This window comes from Nannobrachium achirus, assembly GCF_963921795.1.
Source record: "Nannobrachium achirus genome assembly, chromosome: 5".
Classification (NCBI taxonomy): Eukaryota; Metazoa; Chordata; class Actinopteri; order Myctophiformes; family Myctophidae; genus Nannobrachium; species Nannobrachium achirus.
The window spans coordinates 55490399-55515750 of record NC_137814.1 but is presented as its reverse complement, the minus strand read 5'-3'; the positions used below and the strand labels follow the sequence as shown (position 1 = coordinate 55515750).

The following is a 25352-nucleotide window of genomic DNA, read 5'->3' as shown; positions in this document are numbered from 1 at the left end:
GGGCTGGTGTCAATAATAACAAAGAAATTGTCAGCTTATTGTGTCTAAAAAGACATATTTAGCCACTTGTACGCATGCCCCCAACCACTGAAATCAAAATACTAAAATGGCTAAAATGATAGAAAGCTGTAAATGAAAACATTTTAACACTCATCTTTTGTGAAAATATGAACGCTTGTTGTAAAATACTAATGTTGACCTTTAAATCAACATTGAGGACTTTGCCTTGACTATGGACCAGCGTGTGACTGTCCTTCTATCTATCCTCTGTCACCAGATCAGTTTGGACAAGACGGCAGAGAACTTCCGGCAGGCCCACGTGGAGAGGCAGCAGCTGATCCATCAGTGGGAGAACACCATCACCCAGATGAGGACCAGAGATGCCGAGATGCAGCAGTGTTCACTGGTAACCACTAGAGAGGGTACTCTGCCACCATCTACTTGAGATGGTGCCACAAAAGCAGGGCTCATTGTCCATGTTGTTGCTGTCGGGCAGAAAGCTCTCTTTGTGTTTTATTTAGTAAATGAATGTCCTACTTGATCATACTACAGCATCACATAAAAGCATAACAAATAGCAGATCCACAAGCCTGAAACGCGGAACAAAGCGACGCTCTTTGAGCTTGTTGATATGCCTTTTTTGTTATGTTTTAAATTTCAATCTTGAAAAGTAATAGTTTTCCACCTAACAGAGACGATGTGCAAATGTTTACAATTACCCTGTAGGCATATATTCAATTTAGACCAGTGGTTCTCAAAGTGGGGTCCCGGGGACCCCCAAGGGGTCCTGCAAAATTGGTTAACATAGCAACAACATCTTTTTGAAGGGATAGATCACCCAAAGAATGACCTTTTTCTATCGAGTACTCGCGATAGAATGGATATGTTTTTTTTGTTTTTGTCACATTTCTAAGCCAAATAGCCAATAAATGACACAAAATATTTTCAGATTGGGGTCCGCCGCGACATACATATACAATTTGGGGCGGTCTTTTGTAAAGATTTGTTTTGGGGCTTTTATGCCTTTATTGATAGGACCGTAGACTGACAATGGGGGGAGAGATGGGGAGTGACACTCGGCAAGGGTCGTCCAGATCGGGAATCGAACCGGCGGCGCCGCTAGGCATCCACAATATTTATCTGTGGAGCCTTGTCAACTAAACGTAATGCCTCAACTCTTATCTAGAAGACCATACTATCGTCACTGTCGGGCAGAAACCTTGTATCTCCAAGTTTCGCATTTGTGTGTTTTTCACGAAGTAAAGCCCCAAGGCTGTCGCACAAAAGTAGTGAAAACAGCCGATCTACAAGCACACAACGCCTCGCGGTGCGAGGCGTTGTGTGCTTGTAGATCGGCTGTTTTCACTAATCATTTTTAAAATTATAAATACAAAACTAACGGTTTCGGACATACAAGGTTTCCACCCGACAACGACGTTATGATGGCTTTGAGTGTAAAATGTATTGTCTGTCTGTCTGCCCTGTGTGTCGTCCAAACCCAGCAACTAGCAGAGGTGAACCAGCTGATCAGGGAGAAGAGCACTACGGTGAAGGAGAAGGAGGTCTTTCTGGAGAACGAGGTGGAGAACAACAAGGAACACGAGAGGAAGATCTCGGCCGCCAACCAGCAGGCCCACAAGCTGAGACTGGAGCACCAGGAGCTGGAGAAGAACCGTGCCAGGCTCAAAGACGAGGTCGGTGCCATCCACAGACTGTAAAGAAATTTGGACTGTGTTAAGCCATTGGTTTCTATGCAGCGAAACATGGTTTCTATGCTCCACCCCAACATTCAGTCCACCCTGGTAAACTCACCTAAACTCCCTATAAAGAAATACGAGGATACTTATGTAATCAATATTATTCGGGGGAATTTAACCTTTTACTGTGCAGGCTTTCAGACTAGAGCTAGAGATTTTTGAAGCGGTGAAAGCTGCTTCCAGGGAGTGGCTTTGTGCTTCCCGTTCATGTCCACTCCATATATGGTCATTCCAGTCCAGAATGAACAGGTTTTATCTGTCCCAGCATGTGTGTCCCGTTCATGTCCATATATGGTCATTCCAGTCCAGAATGAACAGGTTTTATCTGTCCCGTACATCCAGAATATGTGTGTAACGTATATGTGTGAGACCATACTTTGTGGATTGGTCAAGCTTCACATGACAATTCGGCCCTCCAGATAAAATCATTCATTCATTCAGAATTGGAAGAATGTATAGATCACAGAGTTCATAGCTCTAGAACACATAGAATAAAAGTTCACCGCTTCACTTCGAACCGAGGTTTGATTTTTTTTATGTATATACCGGTATAGGGCTTAAATAGCGTCATGTCTGCTTCATGATTACTGTGTGCTGTTATTAAACGTAGAGGAAATACATTAAAAAAGTGTTTTCTTTTGCAGTTGGAGAGCCTGAAGCACATGGTGGACAGAACGGCCACGGACGTGGAGTCTGTGAGGTCGCAGATCTCCAGCCAGAAGAGAACCATCCAGGACAAAACCAACAAGTTAGTGCACTGTTTCCCCCAGTCTGGGTTCCGGGTCTCTGTGGCAAAAGCTTAAGCCTGTTGCACAAGATCAAAACATGCTTTCAGCCACTTTCAACCTGGTATCCTTATGTTTGAATTGTCCAAAATATTCAACATAAAGAAAAGTTCCAAACGTCGCGAATCATGGCGCGTTCTGAGCATGCAGAGTGGCTATTTCCGCTATTTATATACAAGGTGTGTGTGTGTGTGTGTGTGTGTGTGTGTGTGTGTGTGTGTGTGTGTGTGTGTGTGTGTGTGTGTGTGTGTGTGTGTGTGTGTGTGTGTGTGTGTGTGTGTGTGTGTGTGTGTGTGTGTGTGTGCGCGTGTGCGTGTGTGTGTGTGTGTTGGGGGGGGGACTGTTTTCCAATGTAAGGAAAGGGGCCACAAAGGAAAAAAAGTTGAGAACCACTAAAGTTAGTCCAACCCTACAGCAGAGAACCTTACAATGTAGTGTGTCTTTGATTGTAAATGATTGTGTGTGTGTGTGTGTGTGTGTGTGTGTGTGTGTGTGTGTGTGTGTGTGTGTGTGTGTGTGTGTGTGTGTGTGTCTGTGTGTCTGTGTCTGTGTCTGTGTGTGCGCTGCAGATTGGAGGAGGCCCAGCTGCGCAGGGCTGCGTTGGAGCAGAAGCTGCAGACGGTGCAGCAGACGGTCCTCACCACGGAGGAGAGGGCTGCGCAGATGGAGCAGCTGCTGCGAGATGAAGAGGAGGCCATGAAGGTGTGTGTGAGGAGCAGCCTGCATCGGATCTCCCATGCCTATTGTTGTGTTTGATGACTTTGATCTAACCTTTATTTAGCGCCAGTGCTGTAAGCTATATGGATAAGGCAACATGCCGGCACAAAATGTGTACAGATGATGTCAAAATAGCACACCACTTTATACAGCCCACTTGTGGTGCCACTAAAGCAATGCAAAAATGAAGAAACCTCAGGTGGCATATAATGATGCTTTTCGAATATTTCTGAAACTCCCAAGATGGACTAGTGCAGTAATGTACCCACCTTTCATGCTGTACTGAGGAATTTTATGTTCGGATTTATGTGTCAAAAAATGAATTAATGGCATTGACAGAGATCACAAAGAGTGATACAAGGTATTCATTCCTCTTGCTTCTGGAAACACTGGAGGCAATGTTTATATCTCTGCTGTTGGGCCGAAACCTAACTCCAAAATGTTAAAGGTGATACACCATGAAATTTCACCTTTCCTATTTTAAAACCTTTTTTTGGGGTCCCACTAGCACCTTCTATCCTCACAAAGTCCCATTTCTGACCGTTGTGTCTTTCTCTGGTTTTGAGAAGGCGAAGGTTAAAAGTATCCCACGGGTTCTCAAAACAAGCTATCCAGATTTTTTTTTATCCAGAACGTGGGGTCACTCACAGTATAATGGAATTACTACAGGAACAACAAGTGTCATTTACAGTAGCTCTGGTGTTGCAGGAGTTGGACGTGCAGCTGCAGCGCCAGCGGGAGGCGCTGTTCCGTGAGAAACAGGATCTGGCGGCTCTGAGGACCAAAGAGAAGGACTCTGTGGCCCTGCTGACGGGGAGCAGAGCCACGCTGAGCGGCCTGGACAGTCAGCTGAACAAACTGGACCACAACCTGCTCAAACAGCAGGAGATCATGTACAACCAGGTATGATAATGACAATAATACATCACGCTTATTGCACTTTTCATCGTACCCAAAGTCGCTTTACAAAACAAATCAAAATCCATCCATCCATCCATCCATCTTCAGCCGATTATCCGGAATCAGGTCGCGGGGGTAACAGTTCCAACTGAGACTTCCAGATTTCCTTATCCTGAGCAACTTTCTCCACTCCCTCAGGGAGTATACCGAGGCGTTCCCAGGCCAGTTTGGATATATAATCCTTTCATCTGGTCTTTGGTCTGCCACGGGGCCTCCTCCCAGTGGGACGTGTATCGAGATTCGAGGACCTTCCTAGGAAGGCGCTCGGGAGGCATCCGTACTAAGCTGACTCAACTTTATTGTGAGAGATTTTTTTATTTTTTTAGCAAAATTTAGCAAAGACTAAAACAATAAGCTAGGACTAGAAAGGAGGATGGGAGATTTGATTTGAGTTAGGTGTGGTAAGCAGTCTGGATAGGTGCGTCTTTGGGGGAGGCTTTGAACACAGCAAAGGTGGGGGCGGCTTTGATGTGACGTGGGAGGGGGTTCCAGAGTGAACCGAAAGGGAATGAAAAAGTCCTGTCACCCCAGGTGTGCTTGTTTGTTTTTTTGGGGGGGAATTCCAAGAGGTTGGCATCACCAGATCTGAGGGAGCGGGAGGGGACTTGGGGGTTAAGGAGGTTGAGGGCCTTGAACAGTATGTGGTGATCAGAACGTTTAACCCATTTAGGTCCTAGAATTATTGAATGCTTTAACCAGTGAAAAATAGCAGATATACAAGCTCACAGCGTGGCACCGAGTGCCGCGGGTGGTCCCTGGAACTAAATATTTTGAGATGGGGGTCCATGGCCAAATACATATCATTTTGGGGGTCCTTCACATGAAAAAGTTTGAGAACCACTGACATAGTAGTCTCTCAAGAACAGACTAACTGAGCTCCAGTTAAGTGAAAAGGACCTTTTCTTTGACGATGGCTTCAAAAGACACTTATAGAATCGGGTCAAAAAATTTAAATTTTCACGATTTTTCAAAAATAGCAGATCTACAAGCTCGCAGCGCGGCACTCTGTGCCGCGCTGTGAGCTTGTATATCTGCTATTTTTCAGTAGTTAAAGCATAAAATAATGATACACTATAATGTGTACCCGTTCTGAATGGATTAAATCAATTCTTCAAGTTCAACCCAGATTTGGCTCAAACAAGGGTTTAAATTGATTCCCCTCTGTCCTCCTCCCCGTGCAGGACTTCCAGATCCAGCAGCTGGAGAGGAAGCTGGCGCGGCTACAGGGCGAGGTGAGCACGGAGGAGAAGGAGGCCTTGGAGAAGAAGACCAGCGAGCTGTCCCACGCCCTGGAGCAGAAGAAGAAGACGCACAAAGTGCTGAAGGCCGAGCTCAAGCAGCTGGAGGTACAGCATCATCATGCTCATCACCGTTTACAGCAGTGGTCTTCAACAGGGGGTCCGGGACCCCTAGGGGCTCCTCAGAGTTACTATAGGGGGTCCTCCAAATCTTTGTGTGGTAGAAACTTTTTTCTTCTTTTTTTATATTAACCACTTGAACCCTAGTGTTCTTATTCGGAGAACTTTAGCCAAAAATAGCAGATCCACAAGCTCACAATGCCTCGCGCTGCGAGGCGTTGTGAGCTCGTAGATCATCTATTTTTGGCAAAGAGCTTTGGCGTAGAGGGGAAAAAGAGATGACTAATTACAGAGTGAAAGGTCAAATGTATTAACCCTTTAAGTGCCTATCCCGAACATGTTCGGGATATTCGGGATCAAAAACAATTTTTTATTTGCTATTTTACTTACCCCGAGCTGCTTGGAGCAACGTGGGTGGTCCCGGCTCGCCCAGCGCTCACCAACGAGAGACGCTAGATGCTCCGACGATTTATTCCATTGAAAATGGTTTAAAATAAAGTTTAGACCCCCCCAATGTTCACCCAATGTTCATTGTAGGCGGCGCGACGTATTCCAGGGTGCCTATCCCGAACATGTCCGGGATATTTAATAAAATGAATTATTTTATCGGAGGCCTCAATGAAGCCCCGGTCTAGACGTCCATCCTTGGCCGGGACTTAGACTCGGCCATCCACGGGCCGTATTCGCGCTAACGGCCAAATCGCGCCGCCCACTCCAATAATAAATCACATCTTTAGACAGGATTTTCTCCGGATTGTGTCCCCAGACCCAAAGAGAAAGTTTTTTGCGGCTGAAATAGCTTTAGATCGGGCTTCTAAAGGGGTTAGCATTTTGGCTACGTGTCAGCTAGCTTCCTCCTCTCGACACCCATAGCATTGACTGGAGTGAAAACACAAGGCAGTTGGGAGAGGGTCGACGAAAGCTATAAAGAAGGTCTATGGAGAAATTTCTGGCACTCTAGCACCCCTTGTGGCCGGATGGCACTGTATGAGTTAAGTATTGACGGTTCAAGTGGTTAAATATCTGAAACCACAAATTGACATGAATCCAAAATACACTGATGATTGTGCTGTCAAACAATGAAACTATATGGAATCTATGAACAGGTTGTGGGGGGTCCCTGCTTCATCTCTCTCTAAACTAAGGGGTCCTTGGCCCGAAAAAATTGAAGACCCCTGCTTTCACCACAACGCTTTCACCAGCACTCTGAGCATTTTTTATTTCAGGCTATTAAAATACGTCTAAACGGCTTGGCTAAAACCGGGTTATAACTGGCCTAGAAGTGAATGTTTTTAGATGGCTAGGCTTGGCTTTAGATGTTGATTAGCTATGTTTTAAGCATCTATATCAGGGGTCCTCAATAGGCGGACCGCGGTCCATGTCCGGACCGCGAGGCACCGCCGACCGGACCCAGGACGAATTATAGTAAAATAAAAAAAGAAAAAAAAGAATCGGAAAATATCTCCGTTTCGTTTCCACTTCTCGTTCACTTCATTGCATGCGCTCTGAGACTGTGTGTGTGCGTGTGTGAGAGAGAGAGAGAGAGACAACGACGCGCTGATTGGCTGATGCCTGGCTACATAGTATTATGAGCTGTCATCTCTATGACAACGACGCGCTGACAGGCTGTTAACACAGACCGTGTGTGGAAGCTTTCAAAGCAGGCAGCTAGCAGCTAGCTCTTCTCTAGCTGCAGCCTGCAACAGTGCAGCTACTTATAAATCAGTGGGTTTCATTCACGCACATCAACATCAACGTGAATACGTTTGCAGGATTGTAATCTTCTCTCAGGAGAGTTTGTCACGACGCGCCACGGCCCCGTGACGGCCGCCTCTCTTTCTGCATGGCGAGCTGCACGCAGTACTCGGTACAGTACAGGAGTGAGCCACGAGCCGTTTCGTCAATCGTCACCGACGCGCAACAACTTGTTTTCAGATCGATATTCACGTGACACAAGCATAAATTATTCGAAGATTATCCCAGTTTGTTAAAAGAAACCAGAGCAACTAACACTAGTGCAAAATATCTCTGCTCCACATTGATTTACTACTGTTCTCCTTTCAATGGGTTGTTGTTGTTCTTTAGTCAAGTGAAGTGAGGTCCCCAAATGATTTTGGAGGACTCAGAGTCCCCAGGCCAGGCCAGATGACAGTGAAGTTATAATTTAAAGACCCTTTTAATAAAGAAAGAAACGGAAAAAGACCATTACTGCATCAACAAACTACTAAAAAAAACTAACATTAGCAAATGTAAAATAATATAAGAAAGGTATCCCTAATGTAAGATTATGAGGGCAAGTGGCCATGACCTGAGGGCAAGTAGAACGTGACCTGTACTTGCCAGACGGGCAAGTGCCTCTGAGACCATAGTGTCAACCCCTGGGTTGGTACTTTTTTGTATCTTTGCCTACTATATAAGATTGACCGACATAAAAATAAGCGGATATATATGTTTATTATTTTATTTTTTTCCCCGGACCCAGACCGGTTTCAAAAAAGTATTTGTGGACCTTCAAGATTTGTATTTGAGGACCCCTGATCTATATGATATAGCCATTGAAATGACTTTGTTTCAACGTCTAGACTAAGCCTAGCTCTGGTCCATAGCGTTAGTGGAGTTCTCCCTAACGCTATGTTCCTCTACCTCCGTATTCCTTGGCAAAACCGGAACACCCCGCCGTCTGGTCCAAAAATAACAAAAACTGTTTCGCCCCTCATCAAACCAAAGGTATCAGTGGAGCGTGATTATGGATCCAACTGGGAAAGATGGATGGAAACGGCAAAGAGCGCTCGTTTTCAGTTATTGTCCACGACATTGCAAGCGGCGCGAAGGCCAGCGGGCCAGGGCCGCGCGGCCGGCGGAGCGCCGCGCGAGTTACGAAGCCGTGGTGAATGCAATCGTTATATTTATGCCCAGGCCGTAAGGCCTGGGCAAGCGCACGATAAACGCCATGATAATTGGGTTTTGGTGCACCTCGCGCGGTCCAAGTGACTACAACGGAGCGCTCCCTACGTCCGGTTCAGCCAATCACAAGCTTCAAAAATGAGTCCGGGGCGTGGTTATCCATCTTTCCCAGTTGGATCCATAATCACGCTCTTCCAGGTTTTTACGAAACAGCGCTTCCAACGTCACACAGTTGAATAACACCCAGTGAGACCCAGTGAGACTAATGCTCATTGTAATTCGGTCCTCTGACCTGCGCGGCAGTAGTGAGTTGGCACCTTGATGGCGACGACAAATAGTGAAAAACGAGAAGAAATGGAGTCTCCATCCGGTAGAATATTTTTCATTTTGCCCTAGAAATGTATTTTAATCGTGTGGTGGGGGGCTCAGCCCGCGTCCACTAAGTAGAGTAAGCTATCAACTGTCCACTGATACCTTTGGTTTGATGAGGGGCGAAACAGTTTTTGTTATTTTCGGACCAGACGGCGGGGTTTTCCGGTTTTGCCAAGGAATACGGAGGTAGAGGAACATAGCGTTAGCGAGAACTCCACTAACGCTATGGACCAGAGCTAGACTAAAATAATTTCACTTTTAGACCAGTTACAATCCGGTTTTAGATGAACTTCAAATAGCCAGCTACTAGGGATGTCAACATTTTAGTTGACCATCATTGTTGTACTAATAATTGCGACTTAATTATGTTCTTGGCTATTTTTCCAAAATAGCGGAATTGCCAATCTACAAGCTCACAGCGTGTCACATCGTGACGTGTTTGTAGCTATTTCAACTATTTTTCAACAGATACATATTCACAGATGAATAGAAACGATCCTGGTGATTCTGCAAAAAATAATTGTGATTATCTCAAATAATTTGCGATCAGATATTATTTATATAATAATCTACATAGGCCTAAAAAAACTTTCACTTCCCGCTGTTGCAAGTTGTTTGCAGGGTTCCCACGGTCATGAAATTCCTGGAAATATTTTGAAATTTGAAAAATATTTAAAAGTTTTGGAATTTATCAAGGGTCCTGGAAGGTCCTGGAAAAAATAGCTATGACATTGTGAAAATAGCCGATCTACATGCTCACAACGCCTCGCGGGAGCATGTAGATCGGCTATTTTCGCAATAGAACCGTGTTATACAAAATTCCTCAACTCTTAGTGTTCGTCAGGGTGCCGGGGTCCCCAGTTAAAACATGATTATTTCGGGGGTCACGGCCTGAAAAGGTTGAGAACCACTGGCATACACTACCTGTCTTTGGGCATTGTGCAATGTGCATAGGAGTAAGCGACTCGTTATTGAGCTGAATTATTGTTATATAGTCCTGGAAATAAGGTTAAATATTCTGGAAAAGTTTTGGAAATTAATAGGTACAAATGTGTGGGAACCCTGTGTTTGATGTTACGATCTCTTCCCACGCTCATGCGCCTGCACGCCACTCCGCTCCGCTCTGACAGGACGACATCCTCTGCATGAGGAAAGCGGCGGAGAAGACGGCGGCGGAGAAGAGAGATCTGACCACCAAGATGGAGGAGCTGCAGCTGTTCAACGACACCACGGACAAGGAGCTGAAGAGGATCAGGCTCACAAAACAGGTAACTGTGAAGAGCTGCCGCTGCACGGGAGGGGTTAGTAGTAAATGTGTGTAGCCTATGCTACTCCTGCATGCAAACAGCCACTCTGTTCATATAGGACAGACCTCCAACATGTCGTGCATTCAACATTCAAGTTAAGGAGAGTTTGGACAAAGCAATTCTCTTGAATGCTGCCTTCAGGTATGGCATGGAAAGAGGGCATTTGCTAGGGGTGTAACGATATAGTAACTGCATCGAAATATCGTTTTTAATTTAAAAAAAATTAAGTATATCGAAATGAAAACAGCTAAATCGAATCGTATCATTTGATTTTGTATCGTATCGAATCGGCAGTGCAAATAATCGATTGTATCGATACAACCTACATGTGCATTCTATTTAGCATTTTTAACTCATTCTGTGCCAATCACGTGTATACACGTGATATATTAGCGCATCCCACAGTGCCAATCACGTGTATACACGTGATTCCAAAAAAAAAAAAAAAAAAAAAAAAAAACATTTTTTGAAAAAAAAATTTTGAAATTTTTTTTTTGGACCCCATCAAAACTAGTGAACATGATTTCAATCGCGATTTTGCATGTTTAACCCCCATACAACCCCCATACAACTCAGGTAGCAGACCTCCAAGCTCACAACAGTGTAAAACATAATGGCTATTATCTCAAGAATGCCTGAACGGATTTCCAATCGGATTTTTTTGTTTGAAAGCTGTGAACAAACTGCACAAACCCACAACAATGTAATCCAGGATTGCATTGGATTTTTTAGAGCTCATTCTTCTCTGTTTTTTTCCCATGCATGAGGTGTGCAAGGTTTAATCATGGCTAAGTTGACGAAAATAAGGCTTTTAAAATGCTTGGTAGCCAATAGCTAACTTCAAGCTAACTTCATCCTCTTCCTGTACATGCACAAAGGAAAGTGTTTAGGCAAGTCATGGCTGCAGGGCTTCTGCATATACCAGCATATCTCTATGGGATTGTCTGTGGCACACTTGGCCCCCTCTAGTGGTGAAAGGGTGGCATTAAATGAGTTAAGAAGAAAAAATTAAAAAGAGGGGTTTAATTACTATTCTTTTCCATATAGCTACACTGGTCTATCGATAAAATGTGTGTAATCTCTGTGTTCATGTCAATGTGCAGGTTTGTCCATACGTGTTCAAATAAAATGTCCATGTATTTGCTAGAGAATCACAGTGATTACTTATTTATATCCATAATAATATATGTTTCCCTTAAAAACCTGCACTATCCACACTTTTCACATTTAATTTCTTTGCTAAATAGTTACTATATTGATTTTAAATCATTGAATCGAATCGTATCGCATCGCCATGAATGAAGCAATATTGTCCATGTATCGTATCGTCAACCATGTATTGTGATGTGTATCGAATCGCTATTAAAATGTATCGTTACACCCCTAGCATTTGCACTTCTTTCACCATAGTGAAAACTGCATTCATGGTCTGTAGACTGGGTAAAAGGGCAGGGGCTCAAGCCCCCTTTGATGTCTACTGTATGTGTGCACGTGCCTGCTCCCACCCATCAGGACAGCATGGTGGAGGAGAAGGTGCTGAGGCTGCAGGTGCAGCGCCAGCGGGCCCAGCTGTACGAGCGCGCCGACGGGGCCCTCAGCCAGGAGAAGAGGAGGCTGCGCATGCAGGAGGCCATGAGGGAGAGGCAGGAGGAGATCAGGGAGCTCAGGGAGGTGCTCGGCACGCACATCAAGATCCACGACCAGGAGAGACAGGGCATCAGGTACCATACAGCAGGGATGGGCAACTTTGATGATGGCGATTGGCGAGGGCCACTATATTTCCACCTTCACTCCAGAGGGCCACATTGCATAATGCTATGTCCAACTTTGTAATTCTAGTGTCTCATACAAAAGAAGCAAAAATAGCAGATCTACAAGCTCAAAACGCATCGCAGCGGGTATTTTTTCTTCTTTTGAATTGGAATCCTACATTTTTTTTTGTTATTTTTTTTATTGGAATCCTGAAATGTAACATTTTGATTTAAACTAATTCAGTTATACAGTCATGTTAACTTTATGAACCTAAATACAAATACATCGGACATAAAAGAATACATTTTAATACTACTCTACTAGTCATTAAGCTACTAAGATAGACTGACAGAATTAAAGCAGGTCATGTTTGGAATTGTAACAGCTGAAATCAATAATATATCCATTTTCCGGTATTAACCTGTGGGCCACATTAAATGAAGGTGGGGGCCGCATGTGGCCCCCGGGCCGCCAGTTGCCCATGTATGCCATACAGGAACGTCTGCTTTTGCGGTGGTGGAAAAAGGAGGCCTACTCACATGTTTTAAGTAAAAGTATCAATATGGCAATGTGGAAATACGTTTTTACAAGTCCGGTAATCGAAATTGACTTGAGTAAAAGTACTGAAGTATTGGTGTCAAAATGTACTTAAATTACCAAAAGTAGAAAGTACTCATTATGCAGAATGTCCATTTTTAAATGGAATACCATGTATGAAAATATTTAGAAAATAGCCTAATGTACTGTATATAGGGCTGAAGTGGTTAATGCATGTTTTGTAATAAATCTACAAAATAACTAGTAACTAAAGTTGTCAAAAAATTATAGTGGAGTAAAAGTACAATATTTGGATCCGAGATGCAGTGGAGTAGAAGTAAAAGTATTGGAAATAAAAAAAAGTAAAGTACAAATACCTGAGAATTGTACTCAAGTACTTTACACCACTGCAAAAGATTAATAAACATGTTTTTTCACACCTGTTTCAGTGCAGAGGTGCACGAGAGACTGTCTAAGATCGATATGATGAAGAAACGTTATGAGATCCTGACCTTTTCCATGGCCGCCCCTGAAGGTGAAGAGGAGATGTCACAGGCTTATTACGTCATAAAGGTAAAAGAAATTACCTTTTATATTGCAGCTCAAGTATCATGTGTCCCTTTCTACTCCTACGTTTTGGGCATGTCATTATAGGCGAGCATTTTCAAAAGTGTTCCAAAATCGTTAAAGAATACCAAACATAGGGGGCACGGTGGTGCAATCTGTATTGCTGTCGCCTCACAGCTAGAAGGTTGTGGGTTCGAATCCCGTTGGGGACGCTGTGGGCGCTGGGGGTGTGTTCTCTCCTATGTGTCATCAGTACCAATACCCTGGGTGGGGTTGGCGAAATTGGCCTTTCTGTGTGGAGTTTGCATGTCCTTCCCGTTTTTTTTCTAGGGTAGGTACCCTCACAAAAAACATGCAGTAATTCTGGTCTCTATACTGCCTCCCCCTGGTCAGCCGGGGCCCCTGATGGACGGGAAAGGAACTGGTTGGAATAACGTGTTCCTTCCACACGCTAAGTCCTACCGGGGAAACCCCCCCCCCCCCCCCGTCAGTTGATACAAAGCGGCCTGCTCACTCCTCATGCACTGAAGGAAAGCATGAGCTCAGTTCGGGGCTCTCCCCAGGTTGGCAGAGGGAGAGTAGCGCCCAGGATTACAGCTTTGGCAATTGGCACTGGGTGAAAAAATGGGTTACAAAAATGTTTTTAACCAAAAGAATATCACTACCTTTAAGTGTTTAAGAGTGTGTTCTAACACGTGACTGGCTGGTCACCAGGCTGCCCAAGAGAGGGAGGAGCTGAAGCGGAAGGGAGACTGCCTGGACGAGGAGATCCGCAAGATGGAGAAGGAGATCACAGCGTTCGAGAACACACTGCAGCTCATCAACAGCTGTAACGCTTCCTACCGCAAGGCCCTCACCAAAGTACCTGAATCTAGTACGTACTATATAAAGTGACTGCTACCACAAAGCCTTCACCACAGTACCAGAGTCTAGTACGTACTATATAAAGTAACTGCTACTACAAAGCCTTCACCACAGTAGCAGAGTCTAGTATGTACTGTACTATAAGTAAATCCTACCGCAATGCCTTCATAGCAGTACCAGAGTCTAGTATGTACTGTATAACTCTTACTGCAATGCCTTACCACAGTACCAGAGTCTAGTATGTACTGTATAACTCTTACTGCAATGCCTTCACCACACTGACCACAGTACTAGAGTCTAGTAAGTACTATATACAGTTAACTGCTACCACAAAGCCCTCGCCACAGTACCTAACTCCTACTACAAATCCTTCACCACACTAGCTGAGTCTAGTACGTACTGGGTAAAGGAAGCACAACTACTTTAATGATTAAATTCCTATACCGGTGCTGTGCATGCATCTAACATTCAGCCTAACATTCAAACAATCAATCAAATATGAAGACATTGATATGTTATACTGTATGACTTCATGTTTGATTGTTTCCAAGAACCGCCCCAAAAGGAACAATAGATACAATAGCATCCGCATTCTTCAAAGTAGGGTGTTCAAAGTAAATTGTAAAGTGTTAAAGCTGCAATTCATAATCAAGTCTTTTCCCCAACTGAGTTCAGTGTCTTTTTGAATTGTTTTCAATGGAAGCACCGGGTAATTTATGCAATCCTAGAAACACCATGAGGTGCTAATCGTCTGTTCTGCACTGCATGTTCACATCTTGCCGTCATTATATGGTCTCAGAGAGCTGGAATATTTTCTGTTTTGGGTGTTTGGATGAGCATTTTGAACGCTTTGATGCACCTATGGACCCACTACAGTTTGTGTGTGTGTGTGTGTGTGTGTGTGTGTGTGTGTGTGTGTGTGTGTGTGTGTGTGTGTGTGTGTGTGTGTGTGTGTGTGTGTGTGTGTGTGTGTGTGTGTGTGTGTGTGTGTGTGTGTGTGTGTGTGTGTGTGTGTGTGTGTGTGTGTGTTTTTAGGTGAAGAATACCAGAAGAAGCTGAAGTTGGAGGAGCAGGAGAAAGCAGCTGAGGAGAAACTCAAATACAAGAAACGACAGATCAAAGAATTGCAGGAAGACATACAGGTCATTATGACAAGGTTTACCAAACATTGGTTCCGGACCCATTTTGGTTTGGGAGTAGATAGCCTGTTTTCTAACCTTACCTACAAGAAATTTGCAAAATAGCAGATCTAAAACATTTTAAATAGGGTTTAAATGGGAATTTCACTTTGGAAACACTTCTGGTGTCATTTTCACAGTGGCGAGCAGTTTGTTGCCATTTGGGGATTTCTGTAAAAAAAAAAAAAAAGAAAGAAACGCTCTGTTCCCACTGAAAAGCATTGGCAGAATCCGCCCTCTTTGGCAGAATTAATGTTCGGTGTGACCGTGCCCTAAGTGGATAATTAAGCAATATTACACGAGAGGGTGTGCATTATCACGGTTATCCGGCACGACAGCCTTGCCGCAGGAACGAGCCGACAGGCGAGTTCCGTAGGCAGGGCTGAAGTGCCGGATAACCGTGTTAATGCAGACTCTCGAGTGTAATATTGCGATTATACAACTGTTGCCCTAAAAAAATCAAACCTCGGTTCGAAGTGGAGCGGTGAATCTGAGCAGCTATACCCTGTGTGTGTGTGTGTGTGTGTGTGTGTGTGTGTGTGTGTGTGTGTGTGTGTGTGTGTGTGTGTGTGTGTGTGTGTGTGTGTGTGTGTGTGTGTGTGTGTGTGTGTGTGTGTGTGTGTGTGTGTGTGTCTGCACAACAGCGCCCCTCCTTTAACTTGTGTGGCCACTTAAGGTATTGCCAGGCTACATACATAGCCACATAGCCAGCCACATAGCCACATAGCCAGCCACAGACATACCTGTCTATTGGGAGCGCTTTCACTGCTCCAAAAAACACGTCAACTTCATTTCATTGTATTTAAGATATTCGATTGGAATTTGTAATTTTTTAATGCCACATTTAGCTACTATGTCCCTGAACGTCACATGAAAACCGCTAGCCTAGCCGCCTAGCATAGTGTGGGGAGAGAGGAGCGCTTGCTGTCTTTCATGACCAACGCAGCTGATTTCTTTACTTGATGAGAGACAGTGCAGTAGTGCTCGTTATATGCACGGTTGGAGAGCCTGTTTTCCATTGAGAGCCCGACTACCTGTTGTATAATTCTATCTATTTATGTTATCTTTGGGTACTGGGTCTTGAGCTGAAAGAGTTTTGAAAGCCCTGATCTTTGAGTAAGAGTGTGTCAGTATTGCTTCATTTACCAAAAGTGGAAGGTCAATACTTCTAAAACAAATAGCGGTTAAATTTGATCATGGTGCTCTAGATTTTATATTTTCATTTTGTTTGTCTGGCCCTCCTCCTGGGAATTCTTTTACTCTGCCTCTCACATGTGCAGCAGTGAACTAGAATGTCCTCTGCCCTCATTTTGGCTTTTTTGTCTTTAGTTTCATAGCTTGTTGTGAGGATTATCCTGCTGTGCTATCTTTTACATTCTCCTGTGACTGAAACAAGAGGGCAGGCGGACAATAGACTGGTTCAACAACTCCCTGTACGGCACTTATATATGCTTCACGTGTGTGTGTGTGTGTGTGTGTGTGTGTGTGTGTGTGTGTGTGTGTGTGTGTGTGTGTGTGTGTGTGTGTGTGTGTGTGTGTGTGTGTGTGTGCGTGCGTGCGCACACGCGCGCCGTGCGTGCGTGCGTGCGTGCGTGCGTGCGTGCGTGCGAAATAGACATTTTGTGAGGACAATTCTTGGAGTTAAGCTTGCAATTAGAACATGTGTCAGGTTGGGGTTATATAGGATTACACATTCAGAGGTTAGATTTGGTGGGTTGGGCTTATAGAGTTAATCCTGAGTCATACTTTACTTAATTGTGATGCAGTGTTGCGAACCGTAATTAGCCGTTCTCCAAGCTCAAAGCTTATACATATATTGGCAGTCGCCACAGGAAGTCGATGCTTCCTGTATCCGTGATCTGTATACTGAAACACTTCCCAAGTTTTGTGCATCTGTAGCAGAGTGATGGCCTCAAAAGTCTAGTATCTCCCCCAGTCTTATAGGGATGTCCCTTTGGTCTGGTGGTTAAGATGTTACACTTCCATGTGGGAGACCCGGGTACGAATCCCGGGCGTTACAATGGTGCGTACCCCGGGCGTTACAATGGTGCCGTGACCCGGATCAGGTTTCCCCGTGGGAGAAAATCAAAAGGGGGTTTAGTGTAGCAGGGTGACTCACTGCCTCAGCTGCGTAATGGCCTCAAAAGTCTAGTACAGTGTTTCTCAACCACTGTGCCTGGGGACCTTTGGTGTGCCCCTGAGAAGGGTCAAGTGTGCCCCTTGAAACTGCTTGAAAACCAGTGTTGTATTTATCATTTTATTAATTAATTTTATTATTAAATGATGTAAACTAGTGAAAACAGCCGATCTACAAGCACACAACGCCTCGCACCGCGAGGCGTTGTGTGCTTGTAGATCGTCTGTTTTCACTACTGTTGTGCGACCGCCTTGTATGATGAAGCAGGGCTTTACTTTGCGAAGAAACGTACACATTTGAAACTTGGAGATACAAGGTTTCTTCCCGACAGTGACGATACTGTATTTACACCCCCGTATTATGTTGGTGTGCCCATGGATTCTTGGGACATGAAAAGTGTGCCCATGCAGAAAAAAGGTTGAGAAACACTGGTCTAGTACAGCTATTAACTATTCAACCTGCGGCATGTCTATGCGGCCCGTCATGGTCATACCAATACAGATATATTTTGTCTACTCTCAGTGTGGGAAAAAAATTCAGTTTCTCTCCAAAACCACTAGAAACATCATCATGAATCATTCCACGACAATCTTTTTTGTTCAATAAGGTTTGGGCCTTATAGATGAAAATGTGGCTGTTTTCTGTGTGTTTGCTTAATTTTTAGACTACTCGTCTAGTTTGTTACAAAGTCATTGTCCAAAATAAGCCCGTCATTTTTAGCTTGCGGCCTTTGGACTTTTTGTATTTTGCTGAGTGGCCCCTGAGCCATCTCAAGTTGAGTAGCCCTGGTCTAGTATCTCCCCTGGTTCATAGGCGTTACACATATAGCCTACTATTTGTGATCAAGAATTTTGTGTTGGGGGCACGGTGGCGCAGTGGTTAGCGCTTCGCCTCACAGCTAGAAGGTCCTGGGTTCGATTCCCGCCGGGGGACGCTGTGGGCACTGGAGGCGTGTTCCTCCCTCCGCGTCATCAGTGCCCACACCCTAGGTGGGGTCGGCGATAGGGCCTTTCTGTGTGGAGTTTGCATGGTCTCCCCGTGTCTCCTAGGGTTGATACCCTCACAAAAACAGGCAGTAATCCTGGTCTCAATAATGCCTCCCCCTGGCCAGCCGGGGCGCCTGATGGAGGGGAAAGGAACTGGTTGGAATAACGTGTTCCTTCCACGCGCTACGTCCAAACCAGGGAAATCCCTACTTTCAGGTGAAAAGAAGCAACTTGGTCTCCTCATGCATTGAAGGAAGCATGAGGTCAGTCCGTTGTCACCCCAGGCGCGGCAGAGGGAGAGCAGTGCTCAGGATTACATAGGCAATTGGCACTGGGTGAAAATGGGTTACAAAATCGTGGGATAAAAGTTAATAGGAAAAAACAAAGAATGTTGTGTTAAATGTGAACGCAAATAAAGATATTAAATGTGTGTGTGTGTGTCCAGGAGCTTCACAGCACCCTGGAGCATGTGGAGCAGGAGGAGGTGGGCGTGCTCAGTGAGCAGGTGGAGCAGAGGCGCTCCCACATTGTTCAGCTCAACAAAGAGCTGGCCTCCCAGAGGGACAAACTCAACCGGGTCACTAAACAGGTTTGATGCTCCGCACACGCAACGTCACTCGCACTGAACCGTGTCAAGTGTCACACTGCATTCTCTAGCATGTGGTACTGTACTTGACCCTTGGGGAGGGTAAGAGAGGCTATCTGGGGCTCGGAAGGGTACCCACTCGTCCTACATGGGTAACTGGCACAGCCCGGGGGCCACATGCGGCCCCCACCTTCACTTAATGCGGCCCGCAGGTTAATATCGGAATACTGATATATTATTGATTTCAGCTTCCAAATGTGCGAACATGACCCACTTTAATTACGTCGGTCCATATTAGTACTAGTAGCTTAATACTTTTTTAAATTACCAATGTATTTGAGTTCTTAAAGATAGATAAATAGATAGATAGATAAAAAACATGTAAATGCAACTGAAATTAAATACAATTTTTACTTTTCAGGGTTCCAATTAAAACATAGCTAAACCTAATTTAGGATTCCATTTAAAAAATATAGCTCAGGGGTAGAGAAACCATCATTAGATCATGGAGGGTTCCCGAAGGGTTCCCAGTTCGATCCCGGCTCCCCCAGAGTTGGTGTTGAAGAGTCCTTGAGCAAGACTCTGAACCCCTAGTTGCTCCCGGTGAGCAGGTTGGTGCCTTGCATGGTTTCCTCCACCATCGGTGTATGCATGTGTGTGTGAATGGGTGAATGTAATGCACAATCTCTTTAAAGCGTCTTGGATAAAGGCGCCATATAAATGCACCATTTACCATTTTACTATTTCGTCACTGTTTGGCCAAAATCTCTTAACTCCATTTTTGAGGTTTTTGATTTTTTTTTTTTGGCATAAATCAGGGCTATTGAACACCCTTTACATCTGAGTGTTGGTTAAAATAATATTGAACCAATGGAGAGTAGTAAAACGTGCTTGGGACAAAACCTCCTAACTCCACACTTTCTGCCAAACCAGCTAACTCCACCCGATTGGCCCTCTCTTTTTTTCATAAATATGTGCTATTGAACATCCTTTATGTCTGTGTGTTGGTTAAAATAATATTGAACCAATGAAAAGTAGTAAAAAGCCCTTCGGTCAAAACCTCCTAAATCCACTTGAGCTCATTTTCCAGAAAATGAACATTTTGGAGTTTCGGCCCGACAGCAGAGATTTACCACTTGCCCACCCTCAATGACCATACTGTACAATACATGTAATTTAGATAGCATGTTTTAAAGTTTTATTTTTTAAGTTTTTATTGAATAGGTGCTTGGTCTACCTATGTTGTTCTTTGATTAGCCTACTATTTCTTTGCATTTGATGTATTGATGTTGATCAACATGGGGTGCAGTTGTACCAGAGTTGCCGTAGTCTTGGGTTGCGGGCCCCCGACGACGACCCATATCTTGTCTGAGCTGAGGTCTCGCCTCTCACGCAAATGGACATGCATTGATCCCAAACCCCCCACGTTCACACCTCGCCAACGCTTGACTTAGTGTCACAACACGGTGTTTTAACAAAGAAACAAGCCTATATGCATATCAATAGACCTGTATAGTAGGTGTTGAGCGACGTTCATGCGATGTCTCTAGATAAGCGACTCCCCAAACATTGAATCACTATTGCACCACTGGTTGCTACGCCTGGCTGTACAGTACGTGTTGAAATGAGACACCTACGCTTAACAGCTCCCTGCCGTGCGCTTATCAAAGCCATCTGATTAGCCAATTTCCCCTCCCCTGGGTGACCAGAAAATACTCCTCCCTTTTTAGTAAAAAATGTCTGGAAGTTCCACTGCAGTTTTTCCATTATTACTTCCTGGTGTCTGAGAGCCTCTGCCTTGAAAACCAAAACACTGATATCTCCCCCGACTAAGGGGGAATTCCCCTTTTGGCAAGTGGTTAAGATGTTTAGCTTCAGTATCCCTTCCTGCGCATCCTTCAGATACCATTAGAGTAGAGTAGAGTCATGTTTAGATAATACATGATATCAGAGGGAAAACCCCTGATCTGTGGACCGCGTACACAACAAACACTCGTCATGCTTCATGGCCGGTGTTGCGTCAACATAGAACAACAATATAGATTATTATCACAGCTCTAACCTCTTGAACCCTAGCGTCTGGGGGAGGAAGTTCATCGAAAATAGCACATCTACTCGTTTTAGCCATTTTAGCGATTTTCATTTCAGTGGGTGGGGGCATTAACCTTGTAAAACCACTAACAACAAATGACAATGCGTTTTCCGGAAGTGGGTGGTTTACGAGGCTATGGGGGCATGCGTACAAGTTGCTAAATATGTATTTTTAGACCGGGTGATTTCTGTATTACTATTTACAGTAACACTACTCGCCTCCATAAGTCACATCTGCCTATGAACGATTATGTGGCTGGGCTGACTGTGTCTAAAAAGTCATATTTAGCCACTTGTACGCACTAAAATATGAACCCTTGTTGACATTTTTAAAACATTTTTTACAAATATGAGTAAAATAAGCTAAATAAGCCAATTCCGCCATTGAGACAATACAAACGTGGATGATGTATTGTGACAATGGACGTGTCCATACTGTATGTCTTTGCAGTGCTCCAGGCTGACCAAGGAGCTGCGCTTGGCGAATAAGAGCAGAGAGGAGACGTTTGTGGAGAAGGACATCAGACTGAGAGAGATGAGAGACTTCAACAAGACGCTCAACAGAATGCTGCTGGATGCCATGGAGGACAACCCCCATCTGAGGACGCAGCTAGAGAAGTTCTTTCTCCAGGTAGCCTCATCTGAGGACGCAGCTAGAGAAGTTCTTTCTCCAGGTAGCCTCATCTGAGGACGCAGCTAGAGAAGTTCTTTCTCCAGGTAGCCTCATCTGAGGACGCAGCTAGAGAAGTTCTTTCTCCAGGTAGCCTAGATCAGTGGTTCTCAACCTTTTCAGGCCGCGACCCACAAAATAATCATATTTAAACAGGGGACCCCCCCACCCTAACAAGCACTTGGAATGGTAGGAGTTGGCATTACATTTAGTTTGACTCGATTGTGAAGATAGCCGATCTACATGCTCACAACGCCTCGCAACGCCTCGCGTGTGAGCATGTAGATCTGCTATTTTCACAATTTCTGCCTCTAATATTTGACAAATTGACCAATGTTTGACCAGAGGTACTAAAAAGGTCTTTAAAGTCCTTAAATTGTCACTTTAGAAATGTGTAGATATCCTTACACGTATACTGTATGTTGGTCTGTTTACTATTGAGTGAGAAAACAATGTTAACATTTAGCTAATCATCTGGGGACCCCCCAGAATAATCTGGAGACCCCTCTGGGGGTCCCAATCCACAGGTTGAGAACCACTGGCCTAGATAAACATCACTTAAATCCCCCATCTGAGGACACAGCTAGAGAAGTTCTTTCTCCAGGTAGCCTAGATAAACATCACTTGAAACGGCCCACGCCACCCATTTTCAAATGTATCTATGATCGGTCCTCACTAATGCTCATTATAAGATGCATCATGATGGCACCATTCACTCCGTGTCTGGAGTAGCCTCGTAAACCAGCCTCCTCCAGAAATCTACATTTTCATGGAGGAAGCAAATGAAAATAGCCGCGGACAGTTCAGAAACCTGCCTAGCAGTGACATCATCGGTGATAATGTATCCATTAGTTCCTCCAGTGGCTCTTCAATTGAGAGGGTCTCAGAGTATAAATACCTAGGTATTTGGCTTGATGAGAAATTATCATTTAAATTTCACATTGAAAATTTGGTCACAAAATTGAGACAAAAGATTGGTTTTCTGTATAGAAACAAAGCGTGCTTTCCTGCATCCTGTAAAAAAACAATTATTGAATCAACATTTCTCTCTGTTTTGGATTACGGGGATATTATTTATAGGACTGCTTCTCCTTCCATTTTGAAGCGCCTCGACACTGTGTACCATTCTGCTTTAAGATGGGCCACTGGTGACAGCTATGGAACCCATCATTGTTCACTTTATGGGAACACAGGTTTATCCTCTTTATCCGAGAGGCGTGATAAGCATTGGTATCTTTTCATTTTTAAAGCTCTCTCAGGACTGCTCCCCCCGTATATTTGTTCTATGCTGAATCAGGACTCTAGTCCCTACCAGACTCGCTCAAGCGACTTCTTGACGCTCAAGATTCCATTTGCTCATACAGAGCTTGGCAAAGCAGCATTTTCTATAAATGCTCCACTTGCGTGGAACGAGATCCAGAAATCCTTAAAAATAGGATCTCTGCCGGCCTTGGGCCAATTCAGAACGATGGTTTCTAACACTTTTGTTTTAGAATGTAAATGTTGTAATTAATTGTTCCTAGTTTCAGTTCCTTGAACTTTCTTCAGTTTCAAATATCCTGTCTTCTGATCGTATTTCAATATTGATGTATGTAAATGTATATATTATTGTTGACATTGTTGTTCCTCGGCTACATTCAGTAGCGAAGTGTGATGTCACTTCCGTGAAATGGCGTGAAATGTCGCCCTCTATGGGGTTCATGCTGGTATTGTTTTGTATTCAAATCGCCATTGGGGAATTTGCGATCACCGCATATAAGAACTGTGTTAAAAATATGAACACACCATGCTCTCGGATTGACCCAAATGGATATGAAGCATCGACTAAGGTGGAAATGTACAGATTTACCCAAAGAGTAACACAATAAACGCTAGAAACGAGTTACACAGGCTATATCAGATATGAATGAATATCATAAACTATGCAGAACCCCCCCGCTGACAGAAACGCGCACATGGTGTGTTTATTTTTTTAACACAGTCCTTATATGCGGCGATCGCAGATTCCCCAATGGCGATTTGAATACAAAACAATACCAGCATGAACCCCCTAGAGGGCGACATCACGCACAAATGACGACATGGCTTAGTTTCTCTATTGTGAATGAGGGCTTGCCCTCAATTGTATCCCGAGTTTCAATAAAGGTAACAAACAAGCAAACAAACAAACAGGCAGGTTTGGTCATTTCAAACATGTTACTATTAGTAATGCAAGAGCAATCAATTTTATTTTAGCATGCTAATTGCTAACTTTCCAGGAAAGGAAAGTCTGAAGTTATTAGACACATTATTTATTCTATGGACTGTGTTTTCTCGTATTGCTTTGAGAGTAACGCCCGGGATTCAAACCCTGTACTCCCACGTGAAAGTCGGATATCTTAGCCACTGGACTAGACCATAGGGAGTAGGGACATCCCTGTGGCCCGGGGGAGACATTAGACTTTTGAGGCAGTGAGTCACTCTGCTACATGCAGCGTTAGATTTAATTTGCCATTGTGTTTTGTCTGCCAGGCCAACCAGACTCTCCCATCTCCTCCATCGTCCACCGCCAGCAGCAGACTGAGCTCCAAGACCAGCTCGCCTCGCAGCTCTGCCTCGCCCAGGTCAGTGTGAATACAAGTCCCTTACAGCAGTGGTTCTCAACCTTTGCAGGCCGCAAACCCCCCAACTGGGGACCCCCAGTCCCCCCCCCCCCCCCCACCCCGACAAGAACTTGGAATTGTAGGAGCTGAGGCATTACAGTTATTGTGAAATCATTTTTAATTGAATTTTCAGAAAACGGGGCTGAGACCCGTAAGTGGGACAATGGGATTCAAGTTCAGAATCAGCAGTGGCTGGCATTTCACATACACTTTATCCAAACGAGAGTATTCTTTTAAGAATTGTTTTCCCTCACACCATAGAAGCTTAATTGCTGGACTATAAGCCGCACCTGAATATAAGCCGCACCTGATACATTTAGAACAAAAAACAAATGTTTACATATATAAGCCGCACCTGACTATAAGCCGCAGGTGTCCTTCCTGCTTCCCGCTAGAGCGCCCCTGGAGGCCGTTAGCTGTAAAAATCTATATATAAATCCTTGTTAAAGACCATTGTAAAACTAAGTAACTGGCCGTTAGCTGTAAAAACCTCTATAAGCCGCACCGTTGTATAAGCCACAGGGTTCAAAACATGGGAAAAAAGCTGCGGCTTATAGTCCAGCAATTACGGTATTTTTCATCCCACGTCATCCTCTGCTTTCTCCTCTGTGTGTGTGTGTGTGTGTACTGTGGGTCTTCCAGGTCTTCAGCCAGCAGCAGCAGCAGCCCCACAGCGTCTACGGTGCGGACCCCCGCATCCAGAGCATCTACGGTGCGGACCCCCACCACGTCCAGAGCAGTGGATCTGGGCCTGGGTCTCTCTGTGACCTCCCCTCCACTGACCACCCTGCCTCATCCATCCAGAGCCTCCAGTAGTAGCAGCAGCAGCAGCAGACGCACCCAGCGCTAGGCTGCATGGGGCCACGGCCCACGATGGACCCAATCAAACAGCACAAACGTTAGGTTTTGACCAAATATACCTCTATCGATATTGTGACAATCAATGATATTGAGTGCAAAAGGACCCCAATGTGAACAAGCGATTGTGCTTTTTTGTGGTTTAAATCCTTTTAGTACACCTTGTATCTGAACTGTACTGTTCTGTGCTATTCAGGGACGTGCTGGCCATTGGCAAAAGCGGGACTCCCGAATGTCGGCCTTCGTTCCATTTTGGGGGTTGGGCGGCCAACAAAGTAAATCGTCACTGTCGGGCAGAAAACCTCGTATCTCCAAGTTTCACAT

General features: G+C 44.5%; 1 protein-coding gene across 1 annotated transcript in view; it reads left to right on the top strand.

Annotated features, from left to right (window-relative positions):
* ccdc39 (coiled-coil domain 39 molecular ruler complex subunit) overlaps positions 1 to 25020 on the top strand; it is a gene marked incomplete at both ends in the record, with an annotated part of 33233 nt that extends 8213 nt beyond the window's left edge. The window contains 15 exons of the mRNA XM_080725913.1: positions 278 to 406; positions 1503 to 1694; positions 2402 to 2505; positions 3112 to 3244; positions 3968 to 4162; positions 5401 to 5565; positions 9984 to 10121; positions 11673 to 11881; positions 12899 to 13022; positions 13731 to 13890; positions 14916 to 15022; positions 18627 to 18770; positions 21310 to 21489; positions 24040 to 24131; positions 24813 to 25020. Of these exons, the coding sequence (XP_080582039.1) occupies positions 278 to 406; positions 1503 to 1694; positions 2402 to 2505; positions 3112 to 3244; positions 3968 to 4162; positions 5401 to 5565; positions 9984 to 10121; positions 11673 to 11881; positions 12899 to 13022; positions 13731 to 13890; positions 14916 to 15022; positions 18627 to 18770; positions 21310 to 21489; positions 24040 to 24131; positions 24813 to 25020 (2280 nt within the window). The remainder of the gene's footprint in view (positions 1 to 277; positions 407 to 1502; positions 1695 to 2401; positions 2506 to 3111; positions 3245 to 3967; positions 4163 to 5400; positions 5566 to 9983; positions 10122 to 11672; positions 11882 to 12898; positions 13023 to 13730; positions 13891 to 14915; positions 15023 to 18626; positions 18771 to 21309; positions 21490 to 24039; positions 24132 to 24812) is intronic.
* Between the last annotated feature and the right edge of the window lie 332 nt (positions 25021 to 25352).